The sequence below is a fragment of the Scylla paramamosain genome, chromosome 28 (genome assembly GCF_035594125.1).
Source record: "Scylla paramamosain isolate STU-SP2022 chromosome 28, ASM3559412v1, whole genome shotgun sequence".
Lineage (NCBI taxonomy): Eukaryota > Metazoa > Arthropoda > Malacostraca > Decapoda > Portunidae > Scylla > Scylla paramamosain.
In genome coordinates, this window is record NC_087178.1 from 5733632 (window position 1) to 5749631 (window position 16000).

The window sequence follows — 16000 nt, forward strand, 5'->3', positions numbered from 1 at the left end:
AATGAATGAATTAATGAATGGGGAAGGATAGATAAGGAGGATGGAATGAAGATTTGGAGATGGAGAAATGTGTTTTAAAGTGAAGAAAAGCACGCTCTGCTCTGTATGAATGTATATATGAATGACCCCTGTCCCCTCACCCACATCTATCCCGGCCATATATAAAAAAAAAAATATATATATATTATTATATACTCTCTCTCTCTCTCTCTCTCTCTCTCTCTCTCTCTCTCTCTCTCTCTCTCTTACTGTTATTTTCACCACAATACCTTAGCTTCAGAACAGACACCCATGACAAAAGAAAACACTAAATAGAATCAAAGAAAGAAAGTCAAGCATATAAAAATACACAAGGAAATGAAGAGGGAGGGTACAAAGTAATGAATGATTATTTTCACCGGAGAACTAAATATTGGCTGCCACCACCTCCACGAACACCAAACAGGTACACGCTTCCTTTTCCTACACGCCTTGATTTAAGAGGAGTGATGGACTTAGGGTTATGGCTGAGGGGTAGTCATGTAGGACTGACAAGGATGGGAGGGAGGAGGGAAATGTTGGCTGTCTTGAAGTGTACTGGTGTGCATTCTGTTGGTGAGGCGGCTACTCGCTCCATGAGCCGCGGAGTGTGAAGCGCTAAGGACCCACACTTGCCCCATGCCCACTAAACCTGCTAAGAACTGTCAGCCGTACATTTGGCATACCCCATATAAGATTTAACCATAATCGCATACAGCTTTCATCTCCATTTGGGTAAAGCTTTGTATTAATAGCACGACTTCCCAGTTGACTTGTCTAGTTTGCTACTCAAAAGATACAGTAGTCAGGCTCGATCTTATACGATGGACACACGGTAGCCCAAAGCTGCTGGCACGTCAGCCCACCATAAAAAAAAAAAAGTGAAAAAGTGTGCCTTATGCAAATTCGTGTTTGTATGTATTATTTGGTTAATATATAGATAGTAGAATGGGCCCACCGCCATGCAGTGAGGCCGCTCGCTCTTTGGAAAGGAGGGGCTCTCAGCAGCATGGGTTCAAATCCTGGCCACGGTTCTATTGTAGCAATAGGGAAACTGGACGTAAAATGTGGTTAGTCATTCAGTTTAGGAGCACAGTCCCTCCCCAAAGGACTGTTTAAGACCCCATGTGAATGCTTTAGCATTATGAACCAGTCCAACTTGATCATTTTATTTCAGCTGTACTGAAATACTCACTGCATGGTATTCTTCGTGTAAAGTATAACCTTATATGTCTTTCATGCCTATTCATAGATTCAACCAAGCACCCTTTTGACTCCATTAACTTCATAATTCATTGCAGTTTTGCCTTTAACACTCCTTATGTATACTGAACAAAGAAGCTGCAGGAAATTAGTAGGCTTACATGTGGTATTATCCCATACATAACACCTATACCAATCTATCACCTCTGTTCCTAATTTTGGCTAATTTTACAAGGCACCTTATTGACTTACTAGTAATTCATCAGTTCCAATTGCCTATCACTGTTTGAGAGCCAGTTTCTTCATAGCTCCTATTTTAAAGTCAAATAAACTTGAACCTGTTACTTTGATCTTATCCTGATTACTAATCTTGCGGATCTTGCCTGCATCATGAAAACCATTGTAGTGCCATGTTACAGAATGACAAGAGAATGGAGAGATAACACTGGATATGCCTCATCACCTTTAGTCTTAAATATGTCAGGTGTAACAGGACACAATTACATACTCTGTACAAAATTATATAATGCTCACTTTTCCAGATTGACTTGCCAAACTGCCCAGTGTGAGGAGATGGCCAAGTAGGGTTTCAACTATAATGACCTTCATCTGTCCACTGGAGTCACAGAAAGCATCAATTTGTTAATGGTCTGAAGAGAAACGGCTATCTCAGAGATGTCAAGGATGGAAATAGAGCTGAACAGCATGAACAACACCAGTGATGGGAGTCCAGCTGTCAATGGGAGTGAAAATGAGCAGAAGAGCATAACAGCCCTCGATGAATTACTGGAACAGGAACTCAAGGAAGACGATTCAGTTGACTGTTTCATCAAGAGAGTTGGGGATGCAAGTGAAGACAGCTCAGAATTTGGCCTGAATTATGAGGAGGCACCAGTTGTATCCAGCTCTGCCTTCTACAGTCCCAAGGAAGATACAAGCACAGATAACAATTCTCTGTTGGAAAAGGAGTTTGAAGACACGCTAAACAAGGGTCAGGAAGTGCCTTTCACTAGTGACACAGACAATCTCCCAAGTGGTGAGGAAGAAACTGCTGGTGAAGAAGAAACTGCTGGCGAGGAAGAAACTGCTGGCGAGGAAGAAACTGCTGGTGAGGAAGAAACTGCTGGCGAGGAAGAAACTGCTGGCGAGGAAGAAACTGCTGGGGAGGAAGAAACTGCTGGTGAGGAAGAAACTGCAAAAGATGACATACCTGCAACAAACACAGGTGTGGAAGATATTCATGAAGGTACAAAAGAAACTGAAGACAAAGGGAAAGCTGAACTGGAAAGTAAAATGGATACAGATTCTATGCAGAATGAAGAGAATGAAGAAAGCATGATTACTGAAGAGGCAGACAATGAAGTGAAGGATCAGGTTGATGAAAAGGAGTGTGTTGTGGAGGATGAACCAAAGGAAAAGGAAACTGGTGATGAAGTGCCTGATTTGACAGAGATGAAGTCACCATCAGAAGCACCTAACAGTGACACTGACCAAACAGAAAAAGATACTGATGGCCAGAGTACAAAAGCTCACAGTACCAAAGAGGGTCACAGGGATGTATTATATCTTGTATTCCATCCAAAAGAACAAGAGAACAAAAAGTGTGAGAAATCTAAGGAAAGTCTGGTAAAGGTGCAGTGCAGTGAGACCTCAACAACAAGTGGCAGTGTCATAAAAATTAACACAGGTGCTGACAAATCTGTAGCCAAGGCAGTGCCCAGTATTGCCTCTGGCAGTGAAACTAAGAAAGGTCAAGAAGTTGGTAAATCAATCATTGTCAAGAAAATTACTGCCAAAATTGTAAAGGACAGCAACACAGCCACAACAAAGGCAGGTAATGAACATGAAGTTAATGACCGTACAAGTGAACAGCCATTGTGCAGCACAAAGCCCTCTGAACCAGAAGAGCAACCACAAAATAAATCTGATGACACAAAAGGAGGACAGTCAGAGAAACAAACACTTAATGATGATGCTGGTAATGTGAAAACTGAAAAGCCCAAGATAATTTTAACTAAAAAGGTTTATGGAAATCGTAGAAGTCCCCGAAAAGCAAAAATTCCTACCACAGAGGATGGAGGTGCCACAAATATGGACACACAAGACCATCACAATAATATAGATAATAAAAAAGGTAGTGAAGGGAAAACCCTGTCAGACAAGCTGAAACTTAAAGGAAATGAAAGTGGTGAGAGTACTGAGAAGAGAACAGCAAACATTGGAACTCTGAAAAGAAAATTTGAAGAAATATGCCGGATATCACGGGAAGAAGAGGGTGCTGCAATAGAAGAAATTAAGAAAATGAAAAAGGAAACTTTAGATGTTCTCAAAAAGATTAATGCAGAAATGGAAAAACTTAAAAAGGTTTTTTTGGCAAGGAAGTAAAAACAAGTTAATAAAAAGACACAAAAGGAAAAAAAGTACAAGTATGTGTGTTTAGCATAGATGTTTTGTCATGAATTCATTTATAAAAGAATGACTATATTGTGAAAAAGTAAAAATCAGGAACAATCAATGTATTTTATATATATATATACCTAACTTATACAAGTGATTTCTTTATTTTTATTCATAATGTCTTGATTACTGGTAAATGTGAAAATGTAAATTACTAAGATGTGTAACTGCTGGCATTAAATTATAAGGTAAAATGTACAAGTGTTTTGTACATTTATTTGTGCAATTAGTGAGAGTGTGAAGTGTTTGATGAAGCAGTGCATGCTAGCTAGTGTATTTTGTAACGTTTCAGTTTTATGTGTATTTCAAGGCAGGTAAAATTGACATTTTTGCTTTTAATTACTTGGAAACAAAATTGATTAAATCTGTTGTGTAATAGGATATGTTGATTACCCATTACAAATGAGATCATTTTATATTTTCAGTGTAATTACCACAATAGAGATTAAGTAAATCTTTAAAGTACTACTGTTGTGTTTGCACTGAACCTGTGTTGCAATGTAGAGCACACGTCCTCTGATTATGTACTCCTCACCATCATCATTAATGCCTTGCTTCTGTCTGTTGAGTCATGACCATTATACATTTCTCTGGGTTGTGGTAGTGCAGCTTGAGCAGTTTTTCTTAACCCTTTTACTGTGATACAAAACAATTATTGGCAACAAAAGTAATGCATGAAATCTTTACAAGCATTTAAAAAAAAAAAAAAAAAAGTTGCAATTTCTACCCATTTTAAAGACTAAAGGTGGGTATAGAACAAGTAAGGATGTGAAAGGAAAGATGCACCAAATTGTAGTCAGAGGGGTAATATACATTGCACCATACTTAATGGCATATTGAAAACAAAATATGCTAAAGGGAATAAATTAACGAATACACACATAAAACTGTTGTGTTTGTACTGAACCTGAGCTGCAATGTAGAGCACTCATCTTCTGATTGTGTACTCATCACTATCATCAGTGCCTTGATTCCATCTACTGAGTCATATTACTATACATTTTTCTGGGTTGTGATGGTGCATCTATAGCAGAAATTCTCCTTAATATACACTGCACCATACTTACTGGTATACTGGAAACAGAATATACTAAAGGGAATAAATTAATCAGTGAATACATACATAAAACTTTACAAAACTGGTTCATACAATTTATATACCAGCAATTACTGTGTCACTCAGGTGTTTTTCACTTGAACTTCATGAACAAGGCCAGCACCAAGAACCTTAAAGTCCTCCAAGATTGCTTCTAAATTGGGTACTTGTTTGACTTCCTTCACCCCAACCAGCCGATGCCCCTCCATGCCACCAATCTGGAGAGAAGGTGTTCATTATTCCTGTGAAATTTAGTTCTTGTAGCTGACAGTTTCATTTATGTATATGGCAAGCATGATTACTGGAGCAGAGGAGAGTAGAGAAAGAAAGACAGAGAGAGTGAGAGAGAGACTGGTACTTCAAGGATGGATGAGAATGTTCTGGAAGAGCTTATTTTCCAGCTTTTATCAGTAAAATTAAGACAGACAAAGGCCATACATTTCTGGACCTGATAATTTACTTTCAACATTCATCTATTCAAGATTACATTATTTGAAACAATCTTAAGTACCTTCAGCTCCTGCATCTGAAGAGCATGAGGCTTCCACACCACACCGATGGACTCTCCGCCGTGCTCATCATAGAAGAAGAGTGCCAGGTAGCCAAAAGCATTCTGCAACAAGTGATGACATTAAATGAGAGATAGTGGAAGGAACAGACTGAGAAGACCAGTCAATTGTCATTTACTCAACCTTTTCCTATTTCTATGTTCACTGAATTGTTCATGGCAAAACAATGTCGACACAAGGCAACCAAGCAACAACTAATTTTTCAGTTGGTTTATAATAACAATTACCTGTAGTTCCTGGAGATACATCTGTGCAACATCAAACATCACAATGGGCATCACTTCCCCTGATTTTTTCTCGTACTGCTTAAGTTTAAAAGATTTTTTTGGCTTCCAGTCTAGGGTTTCAAAACGCCGACTCAATTCACTGGTATTTAGTTCAATGGTGACATCAAAGTCACTGAAATTTGGGCGGAAGACTGTCTGGAAGGAGAGTGCCAAGTTACCACATGCATGTACTGATGAAGGTGCAATATCAATCACAATATGACAAGTCTTCAGTATTTTTATAAAAACAACTTTCTGAGAGTTACCTTTATATCCATGTGGCTGCTCAACAAATTCTTGTTCAAAAAGTTGAGTGCAGCTTCAGCCAGCTGCTTACTGCGGTACAAAATTTGCAGTGATGCTGATCCCTTGGTCCATAGGGAGGCGTGCTTGTACCGCCGGTCCAGAGCACCCACAATGTCTGACCTCGCCACTGGATGGAGATCATAGGGAGTCACCAAGAACAAGTCTGGCAGAGTTGCCCGCTGGGATGTGAAACGGCGACTGAGTTCTGTCACATCCTCAACTGAAAGAAAATTAATATTGATTAAAGAACCATACTGATGTAAGAACTCTCTATTGACATCAAATACAATTAGTCATAAAATGCTGTACACACAACTATAATCTTATACCTGAAAACTCCTCATTTAAATTCACAAGGATGGGAGTAGTCTTCCAGTCTGTCCGTTCCAGCAGCTTGAGGAACCTGAAGAAGGCTGCATGGGGTGTGTGAGGAGGGGAATAAGGGGCTGGATTCAAGTACAAATAGGCCACCAGGAGTTCCACAGCGATGGAGGGAATGTGAGGTATCAGAAGCTGTGCTGCTGCCCATCGTTTGCAGAGACGCACACCTCCACTGAAACTTGGGTGATCTGCTTGAATGCTGGAAAATGAAAATAAAATAAATGCTGGGGCTGTTGCCTAACTAGAAACCTTGCCACCAAAGGAAAACTTACAAGAATAAAACAAAATGAGTCCAATGATAAACACTGCTCATACGGCTAACCTTGCCAATGCTGTTGTTAATCGGGGTAGTGTTTCTATCTCCAGTTCTAGTTGTGTTGCAGCTGCTGTCTCCTGCTCCTTCCAGTCCCCTTCAGGAGTCTCCACCAGGCGTTGCAGGTAGATCTCTCGTAAATAGCAGACTTGTACTCGGAAAAAATAGCCCATCTGTGGGAGAACAATGAAGACAATTTTGTCTTTCCATCTTGTAATCCATCTCTTTGCTATGTTGATCAATCCCTCCTTTCACATTCAACAACACTATGCAATTGTAATGGCTGTCCTCAGAGCAGATTCTGTCCACTTTACAGGTCTTTAACTCTGCATGAACTCCACCTCTTGTACCTAGCAATCACAACGAGTAGCAATGAAATCACTGCATCTCTTACCCAGAGAATCTGCAAGAAGCCAGGGAATACGATGGCTGTGATGTTGTCCTTTGAAAGCAAGTCACACATCTTGGAGTGGAACTCAGCTTTTATGGCCTGAATTGCATCCAAGTCATCAGGCCACTTTCCACTTATTTCCAAGAAGATAATTACTGAAAAAAAAAGTCTGAGATAGTCTACAGCTAACTTATTGAGTATGCCACAAGACTTAAAAAAAAATCAGCTATACATTGTATGGTATTACATCAATATATAAACTAGAATCTGTACAATTTCCTCTAAGCAGAAGTCTTTATATATTAATTGTATTAATGAAATACTGAACAAATGTCTTGGTGATCCATTGTTGACAGATTACAATGCCTTTACCTCATGCAATGGTTAAAAAAATGAAATCTGTACCTTCCATGGCATATTTGAACACTGCACTTGGTCCCTCATGTCCAGAAAACAGCAGATGATCTCCAGCCACTTCAACTGCCTGAAGAAAGAATAAATAAAAACAAAAATACCTCAAAGCAGAAAGCAGAAACATCATAGTTTTCAAGAAGACAAGCATGGTGTTATATGAGCAGCAGGTCCATTCTATATCAACATTCCTAAAACGCAGTACTAAATGGATCAGGGAAGAGCCTCACCTGTCCTGAGGTGGGCATTGCTACTGCCAGAGGTGGGAAGACCCTGGAATGCCTGTTGACATCTGACTTTGGCTGCACCGCAGTGATTTTCAGAGGAAGGTCGAGTGAACGCAACTTTCTTGACAGGGAATCAAAAGCCTGTATGGCCTGCTGTGTGGCCTCTTCTCCAGTCGCATACCTGCAAGACAGAGAAAGGAATGACTCAAGTGACCAGACCATTTCTCCAGTTGCAAGATCAGTTTGGTGCACGAAATATTTTCAGTGGCATAAACAAGTGCATTTTTATTTCATGGGAAGTCAATCCAATACTGCAGTATTAGATAATGTTCTGTAGTATAAAATACAACTTACTCAAATGCCATTTTATATTCTGGCCAATGTAGAATCATCTCCATCTGTTTGGCAATGTATGTAACATTTTCTTCATGGATTCCACAGTGGCGATACAAAACATCTTTACAGATTTTTTCAGGAATGAGGCGGCGCTGTGCCTGCGACAGACTAGGGGCACCCCAGAGAACAGCCTCATGGAAGCTGCCATCCTGGAACCTTCTCAGGGAACACTGCTCACCCCAAAACAGCTTGAAATGTTCAGCTTCAGGAGATTCTGCTGAGGGTCCCTGGAAAAAAAAAGAAAAAAAAAAAAAAAAAAAAAAAAATAAATAAATAAATAAATAAATAAAATAAATAAATAAATAAATAAATAAATAAATAAAATAAATAGAATAAATAAAATAAATAATAATGAATAAATAGATAAAAATAAAAATAAATAAAAAATAAATTAATAAAATAAATAAATAAATAAATAGATAAATAAAAAAAATTATCCATCAAAGCACATTGTTGAGTAGCAAACCTACAGAGAATAAGTGTCCTCAATAATATCACAATCTGGTCTAATGCCAATCCACAAACCTTGGTGAGCAGTGCCCAGGCTGAGGCCGGGTCAAGAACAAGTCCTAACTCTAGTGACCAGGAATGTTGAGGTGGAGGGTGGTCCACCTGCCATACACATGAAGTCTCTCTTCTTGGTGCAATGAGAGTCTTTCTTTCTGTGAGCCCTTCACTGAGCACGGCCAGCATGCAGGACCACAGCACCCGCCTAGCATCACCCAGCCAGTCCAGGGTGTGCTGCAGGTGGTTGCTCTTCTTCATGCTGAGTGCCTTAATCCCTTCTTTCTTCTTCAATCTTGTTAAAGCAAAGGAAATCATGTGCTGATCTTCACTATTCAGATCAAAAGACTTCAGATGGATGAAAAACTAAATACATACAGAGAAAGGGAGTACATATAACTTAATTTCTGACCATGACTATAACAGTAATCACTATTTGGTACACAATAATTCTTAGACATACAGAATACATACCTAACACACAGAAACTGGTCACTCATCTGGAACATCTCAACTTTTTTGATGAAGAGAGACTCAAAACTGTCAGCAGCAGAGGAATTCAGGAAAGCTATTGCCAGCTGACTCTCATATTGGATCTGTGGGGCAGGGAATCACAGGGCATTACTTTGTACTCAGTGAGTCCTTTCCTATACAACATGACAGCTGAGAATCAAGCCAATTTCACAAAAACTCAAAGAAAAGTGATTGATATGTATGATGCCTGCCATCCCTAACTTTATGGAATCTCCAAGGAAAACTTTACTATACTTAAACTATACTGGTAATGAGAGAATAGATTTTTTGTGTTCATGATGGGAAACTGGTGTAGGAATGTGATTTCTGGGGCATTACCTATTATATCATTAGTCACATAATTTATGCATGTCTTTTGAAGGAATCTTTTCATTAACTTTTCTTTATCATCACCATCATTACATCTAACATCCTTATTTTCCCTTAAGGAGTTGAATGGCTAAGTTTTCTTTACCATATTTTCAAAATAATAACCACTGCTCTGTCTTTGCACTTTCATTTAAGCTGTCTCTGATTCACTTACCAATACTTATCATCACGCACCAAGAACTTTACTTACCCTCTGGAAATCTGCAGTGATCATCATAGCTGCCAAGTTGAGGAGGCCTGAGGGATCAACAAACACCACCTCATACAGCTGGTGAAATGTGTCCAGTGAGGGAGTCTTGTCCTGCGTGGGGCACATGTTGATTCCCTTCACCGTCCAGTCAACAGACCCTGCCAGTGAGTTGCTTTAGTGTTTATCAGGCAGGGCTAATCAAGGGTTACGTATTTTTTTTACATAGGGACACTGGCCTAGAGCAACATAAAGGAGAGAAAAGAAGGCCTAATGATGATGCCAGTCCCAAAGAAAAAGCCCAAAGGATTATTGAAAACAGGAGGTTAAATGTCTTGAGACCTTGAAAGAGTTCGTGTCACAGGAAGAAGAAATACAGGAGCAAGTAGGGAGTTCACAGAAAGTTGGTATGTCATGTAGCATTTTCTGTTGCTCTCCAAGATTTCACTGGCTAGATTTGTCTCTTGGTAGAACTAATCAGAGATACTGGCCAAAGATGTCCACTTTGCTTTACTATAAGTCTTCTGGTATCATCCTCAAAATGCAAATCTCATCCACACATCTCTCTCCTTTCTAAGTACACCTTGCTCTTCAATTACATAATCTGTAATAGTATGCAATCTTGGTGCAGAGTACATGACAGACTCAACTCACCGATGTTAAGCACTGCATTTCGAAACACCTGATAGGGCGACATCTGAGAGTTGATCTTGTGGGACTGCAGGAGGTGAATCACAAACAGGGTGACCATGTGACCAGAAAAGCTGCCTATTCCCTGCATGAAGATAAATAAATAAGAATGGTTCACACATATTTGTGGTAAGCAGAACAATATAAAAGGTGTATTTTAACTTCAAGAAACATTTTTTTTTTAAATATAGGAGGGACACTGGTCAAGGGAAACAAAATCCAATAAAAAAAATCAAAGCCCACTGAGATGCCAGTCCCAGAAAAGGGTCCAAAGTGGTAGTAAAAAACTGAAGGATAAGTGTCTTGAAACCTCCCTCTTGAAGGAATTCAAGTCATAGGAAGGTGGAAATACAGAAGCAGGCAGGGAGTTCCAGAGTTTACCAGAGAAAGGGATGAATGATTGAGAATACTGGTTAACTCTTGCATTAGAGAGGTGGACAGAATAGTGGTTGAGAGAAAGAAGAAAGTCTTGTGCAGCGAGGCTGTGGGAGGAGGGGAGGCATGCAGTTAGCAAGATCAGAAGAGCAGTTAGCATGAAAATAGTGGTAAAAGACAGCTAGAGATGCAACATTGCAGTGATGAGAGAGAGGCTGAAGACAGTCAGTTAGAGGAGAGGAGCTGATGAAACAAAAAGCTTTTGATTCCACCCTGTCTGGAAGACCGGTATGAGTGGAATCCCCCAACATGTGAAGCATACTCCATACATGAACGGATAAGGCCCCTGTACAGAGTTAGCAGCTGGAGGGATGAGAAAAATTGGTGGAAATGTCTCAGAATGCCTAATTTCATAGAAGCTGTTTTAGCTAGAGATGAGATATGAAGTTTCCAGTTCAGATTATAAGTAAAGGACAGACCGAGAATGTTCAGTGTAGAAGAGGGGGACAGTTGAGTGTCACTGAAGAAGAGGGGATAGCTGTCTGGAAAGTTGTGTTGAGTTGATATAAGGAAGAATTGAGTTTTTGAGGCACTGAACAATACCAAGTTTGCTCTGCCCTAATCAGAAATTTTAGAAAGATCAGAAGTCAAGCGTTCTGTGGCTTCCCTGCGTGAAATGTTTACTTCCTGAATGGTTGGACATCTATGAAAAGACGTGGAAAAGTGCAGGGTGGTATTGTCAGCATAGAAGTGGATAGGACAAGAAGTTTGGTTTAGAAGGTCATTGATGAATAATAAGAAGAGAGTGGGTGACAGGACAAGACCATGAGGAACACCACTGTTAATAGATTTAGGGGAAGAACAGTGACCGTCTACCACAAACAACATAAAACCCTGAATAAACTACAAATTGAATCAGTGCCAAGGATGGATTCTGCTGTGATCTATCTATCTATATAACAGGTCAGCAATCACACATGGGGTGGCTCAGACAAGGCACCACACACTCTGCTAACAAATCGTATTCCTTGGAAGATAAAAACAGTGAAAAATAAAACAGCAAGACAAAAATATTAGCATTATGTATTGTATCTTAGCTTGTACCTGATTTTTTTGGGGTAGAAAACTAAGCACTAACCTTGTCTAAGTCTCTCTGTGATAGCCATATTTTGATGAGTTGTATCCCTTGAGTAAGGTTTCTTTTGTTACCCAAGCAATCCATGATGAGCTGCTGCTGCTGCTGCATTGCCACATCAACAGCACAGGCCCAGTTGTAGTGAGGTGTTGAGGGTTGTTCATCACCTGAGTACTTTGCTGGAAATTAGTAAAGGAAGTAATGGAAAGTTATGGTGAGTGGTAGTATTTGAATACCTTGGCACATTCACAGCAACATGCAACAAACTATACCACTAAAAGCAAGGTATGAAATCTTTATAAACACTTGGAAGAAAGAAAGGGATGAAAAAGAGTAGATTTTGCACTTTCTAGCTGTAGAATGAGAAGAAATGTTATAGAATGGTTAGTGATCAGGGGCAAATGTATCAAATAGCAGTGAATGAGTTAAACCAACTTCTATTGTGCTGTTTCTGTTATTATAGAGGAAATGTTTATCTTTTCTATCTCTGTTATTATAGAGAAAAGGTTTATCTTTTCTATCTATCTTGCATCTATACTGGTATTTGAACTCTTTGGCAAATCTTGCTACTATTCCTTTACACACTTAACCTCATCTCAGACATGTAATGCTTAACACAATCTATCACTTTCAGTCTTCTTACATTGTAGCTGCTTTGCATCCACAGGTTAATTTGATAATTCTACTCAACAATAAATAAACAATGCAGATCAGACAGACAAATGCAATACAGAAACCCACATGGTATTTCATTCTATATTCTATCTATCCATATACCAGGCTGGTAATCTCACAAGGGGTGGCCTAGACAAGGCCCCACACACTCACACACACATCTTCCACACTCTTAGCCCTGTTGGCCCATGGTGGAATGGGACAATCTATATTACAAAAAGACAAATCATGAATGGCAATGTACCTCCAGTATCTCCAGGAAAGAACCAGCTGGGCTCCAGATTACTCCGTTCAGGTGAAAATTTTGTTAATTTGAAGCTCTCCTGGTCTGGTACAGGGTACAAATTCACTTTCCATTTCTTCCCAAAGTCTCCAGAAGGTGTGATCTATGTGAGGATGAAGACTTAGCTTTACTTGATGTAGATTTATGAGAAAAATGCTAACAACTTCATCTTCTCATAACATCAAACTTCACCTTGCATTCTTGGTTTATTTTGTCTCTCATCAGCAAACATTACACAAGTAAGGTGAAAACAAAAAGCTGTGTTCAACCTTTAGATCTTGAAATTGCCCATCACAAAATATAAACATTAGTATTAGTTCTTAATTATCATATAATACACAGACATATCAAATACTTACTTGTAAGACGGGTCGACAAGGCACCCCTAAGTGTGTTGTCCAGCACTGTTTCTGGACAATATCTGTCTTGTCTAGCAGGCTCTTGGCAACCCATGACAAGTATCGAATACGCTTTGCCAGCCACCTTCCATTCCGCCAGTCAGACGCATTAACACACTTCTGCTCCAAAATAACACACACAAGTTAGCACCACCATGCTGCACAAGGCTGTGAGATTAGGCTGAAAAGACTATAACAATGCAAAACTTGAAAGACTGGCAAAGTGCTGTGTTTTGTACATAAAGCTGAAGGGGACTTGTAACTGATACTGATGGTGATGATGATGATCAGTAATGGTCCCTTACCCTTGGAAGAATCATCATGACATCAATGGTGGGATTCACAGTGGTGACAGTGCCAGATGCAAAGGAGCCAACCACTTCTATCTTTGTTGGAGCAGCAAAGGTGATGTTTCCAGTGATCTTTGGCATTGTCTCCAGCAGAGGATCATGAATGCCCTTCCTGGCCAACTTGTGGTTATCATTTAACTGTTCAGAAAATAAGATATTACATAAAGCCAGCCTGTCATATGTATACATGAAAAATATATATGTACATATTGTTCAGTATTAAAAATTCAGGATCATAAAGTTTCCTGAAGTCATTTATTGTCTTACCTCAATTGGACTAAACTCAGGTAAGGAGGTGAGGTGAGCTGACAACTTTGTAAGCCACTGTGAAAACTGCTGGCGACGTTTCTCCTTCACACTCACTTCAGCAAGCAGTTCCTCCATCTAATTAAGAAAAACGATCCATCAACATACAGCACTGGAAACTTTACAACCACATGTATATAATTTTGGTTAGTTCTATACAGCCAGGTAGTGTAGCCAAGTGACAGAGGTACTTCATCTTACCTGCATGCGGAAGAGATTGGAATGGTACAACATCTGGGTTTCTCTGAGCATGTTCAACTCATCCATTGTTGGTGGTTTGTACAAGTTGGTGTGACTGTCCTTAACTTTCCCATGTTTGGTGTGTTTTCCTCCCTGAAAAGAAAAAGGTTAAGATATGTACAGAAGATTGTGGAAAAGAATTAGTGAATCAAATAACAATGTACGTATTATGATCATCTAAAATCTGTTCACATGGTTCACTAGACAATTACTTGGTTTAATTTGTGGACATTATTTCTACATCATACTATTTGAGGATAACTGCTGAGTAACATTTAAATTATATTCTTTTACCTGCTCCTGCTGAGTTCGCTTGTTGTTTTTATTTTGTTCATCCTGTTCCTCATCAATGTCATCATTATCATCATCCTCTTCTTCATCTACATCCTCCTCCTCCTCATCATCATCAAAGCCGGCATCTTCACTTTCATAATCCTTATCCATGACCTGCAGAATGTGGAGTTGAGTGGTGAGGGTGAGATGTTTATCAGGTGAAGAGTAAAAGAGGCAAGAGACACTGGATCATAAACGGGTGCTTCTTCCTTGTTCTACATTGGTCATACTTGGATTTAAATGTTCACATACTGAGTGTTCACAACTTCATCTAGTAATTAATTCCAGGAAAGGTTAATGAATGGTGATTAGTCTTAATAATGAGCTGTTGGTCTGCCTATCCATACACTATTAATATTTGTCTATTGTGATGACAAACGTAGGTGTTTTGAAGATAAAGCTTATTACACATGCATTTTTTTTTTTTTATGTAAAAGGGGCACTGGCCAAGAGCAACAAAATAAAAAGAAAAAAAAGATGCACTGTGGTGCCACTCCCCAGAGTCAGAAATGATCATCGAAAATTAGAGGCTGGAGTCTCCCCCTAATTTACAAAGTTAGTGACTTCAAAAGCTTACGATAGCGTAGCGGGGAGTATAGGGGGACGGATATTTTTTGGGAATTTCCACAAAGTGTGTTTTTCTCCTTAGACTTTTGGGGTTTTCCAAATTTGGCCTTCTTCACCCTAAAACCCTGCTTTCCTACAAAGTCCCCAAGCTTGCTTGTCCTGGAGAGGGGCGGCAATAGAATACATAAGGAGCCGCTGCTGATAAGATTTACCGAGGATGCAAGTATCAAGGTAAACTAAGATATGAACGAAAGTAATGTAACATGAAGAGGCGTGAGGCAGGGGTACCAACACCTACTTATCCTTCCAGTTTCTACCAGACAGCAATACGAGTGTTCTCCCTAAACATTCCTATCTGTCAAAACTCACATATCATCACTGCCTGCCTGGCTACAATAAATGCTCGGGATCCATCATATTATCAGCTCTCATCACTGGTCTACCCTTGGTAGAACACACCATGCTTACCTCGTCAATTCCAGCTTTGTGTTTCATGGGGGAGGAGATACGGGAGAAAACACAGGAAGCTTAACACAATGCAGCGTCACACGAGTCCAGTTTGTTTACGTTTCCCACGTGGTCCGGCAGCAAGTATACGACCCGCTGCCAGCCGCACGATTCATAATATCACCATTATTTCCCATTGTTTCTCTCATGATATTTTCTTCTCAGTATACCCAGCTCCTTACATGCTATTATAAAGTCATCTTTACATTTAATGAATTTAGATTTCTAGTTTGTTTGCATGATAATAAAAACTGTATTCATTGCTTTCTTCAGATTATTTTTTTTACGGGATAGCAAAATAGTTACGTCAAGAATTTGAGATGTTTTTGTATTCTCGTTCATTCAGAGACAGTAAGAAATCATGTTTGCATTCATTACGATAATTATAAGTGTTTGACAATGTTTTTTTTCAGGTAATCTATATATCATTTGTAAATATGTCTTCCCGTCTAGCATGATATACGACTTGCAATAACATTATTCGCATTTCATAAACAGGTGCTTTCTGTCCGC

At 39.4% G+C, this 16000-nt stretch overlaps 2 protein-coding genes across 2 annotated transcripts; one reads left to right on the plus strand and one right to left on the minus strand.

Annotated features, from left to right (window-relative positions):
• The first annotated feature begins 325 nt into the window (after positions 1-325).
• Positions 326-4146, plus strand: LOC135114791 (myosin-2 heavy chain-like). The gene is made up of 2 exons (XM_064030871.1): positions 326-445; positions 1764-4146. Exon 2 carries the CDS (start codon positions 1897-1899, stop codon positions 3604-3606), a length of 1710 nt encoding a protein of 569 aa, XP_063886941.1. The 5' UTR covers positions 326-445; positions 1764-1896; the 3' UTR covers positions 3607-4146.
• A 322-nt stretch (positions 4147-4468) lies between these two features.
• Positions 4469-15588, minus strand: LOC135114789 (nucleolar protein 6-like). The gene is made up of 22 exons (XM_064030870.1): positions 15449-15588; positions 14375-14527; positions 14042-14173; positions 13802-13918; positions 13490-13672; positions 13146-13304; positions 12748-12889; positions 11832-12007; positions 10283-10403; positions 9632-9789; positions 9013-9134; positions 8560-8833; positions 7993-8261; positions 7642-7819; positions 7406-7484; positions 7004-7155; positions 6619-6782; positions 6245-6495; positions 5876-6135; positions 5571-5765; positions 5286-5387; positions 4469-4992 (listed from the first exon to the last, which is right to left on the minus strand). The coding sequence occupies exons 1-22, from the start codon at positions 15473-15475 to the stop codon at positions 4858-4860; spliced, it is 3549 nt and encodes a 1182-aa protein (XP_063886940.1). The 5' UTR covers positions 15476-15588; the 3' UTR covers positions 4469-4857.
• Between the last annotated feature and the right edge of the window lie 412 nt (positions 15589-16000).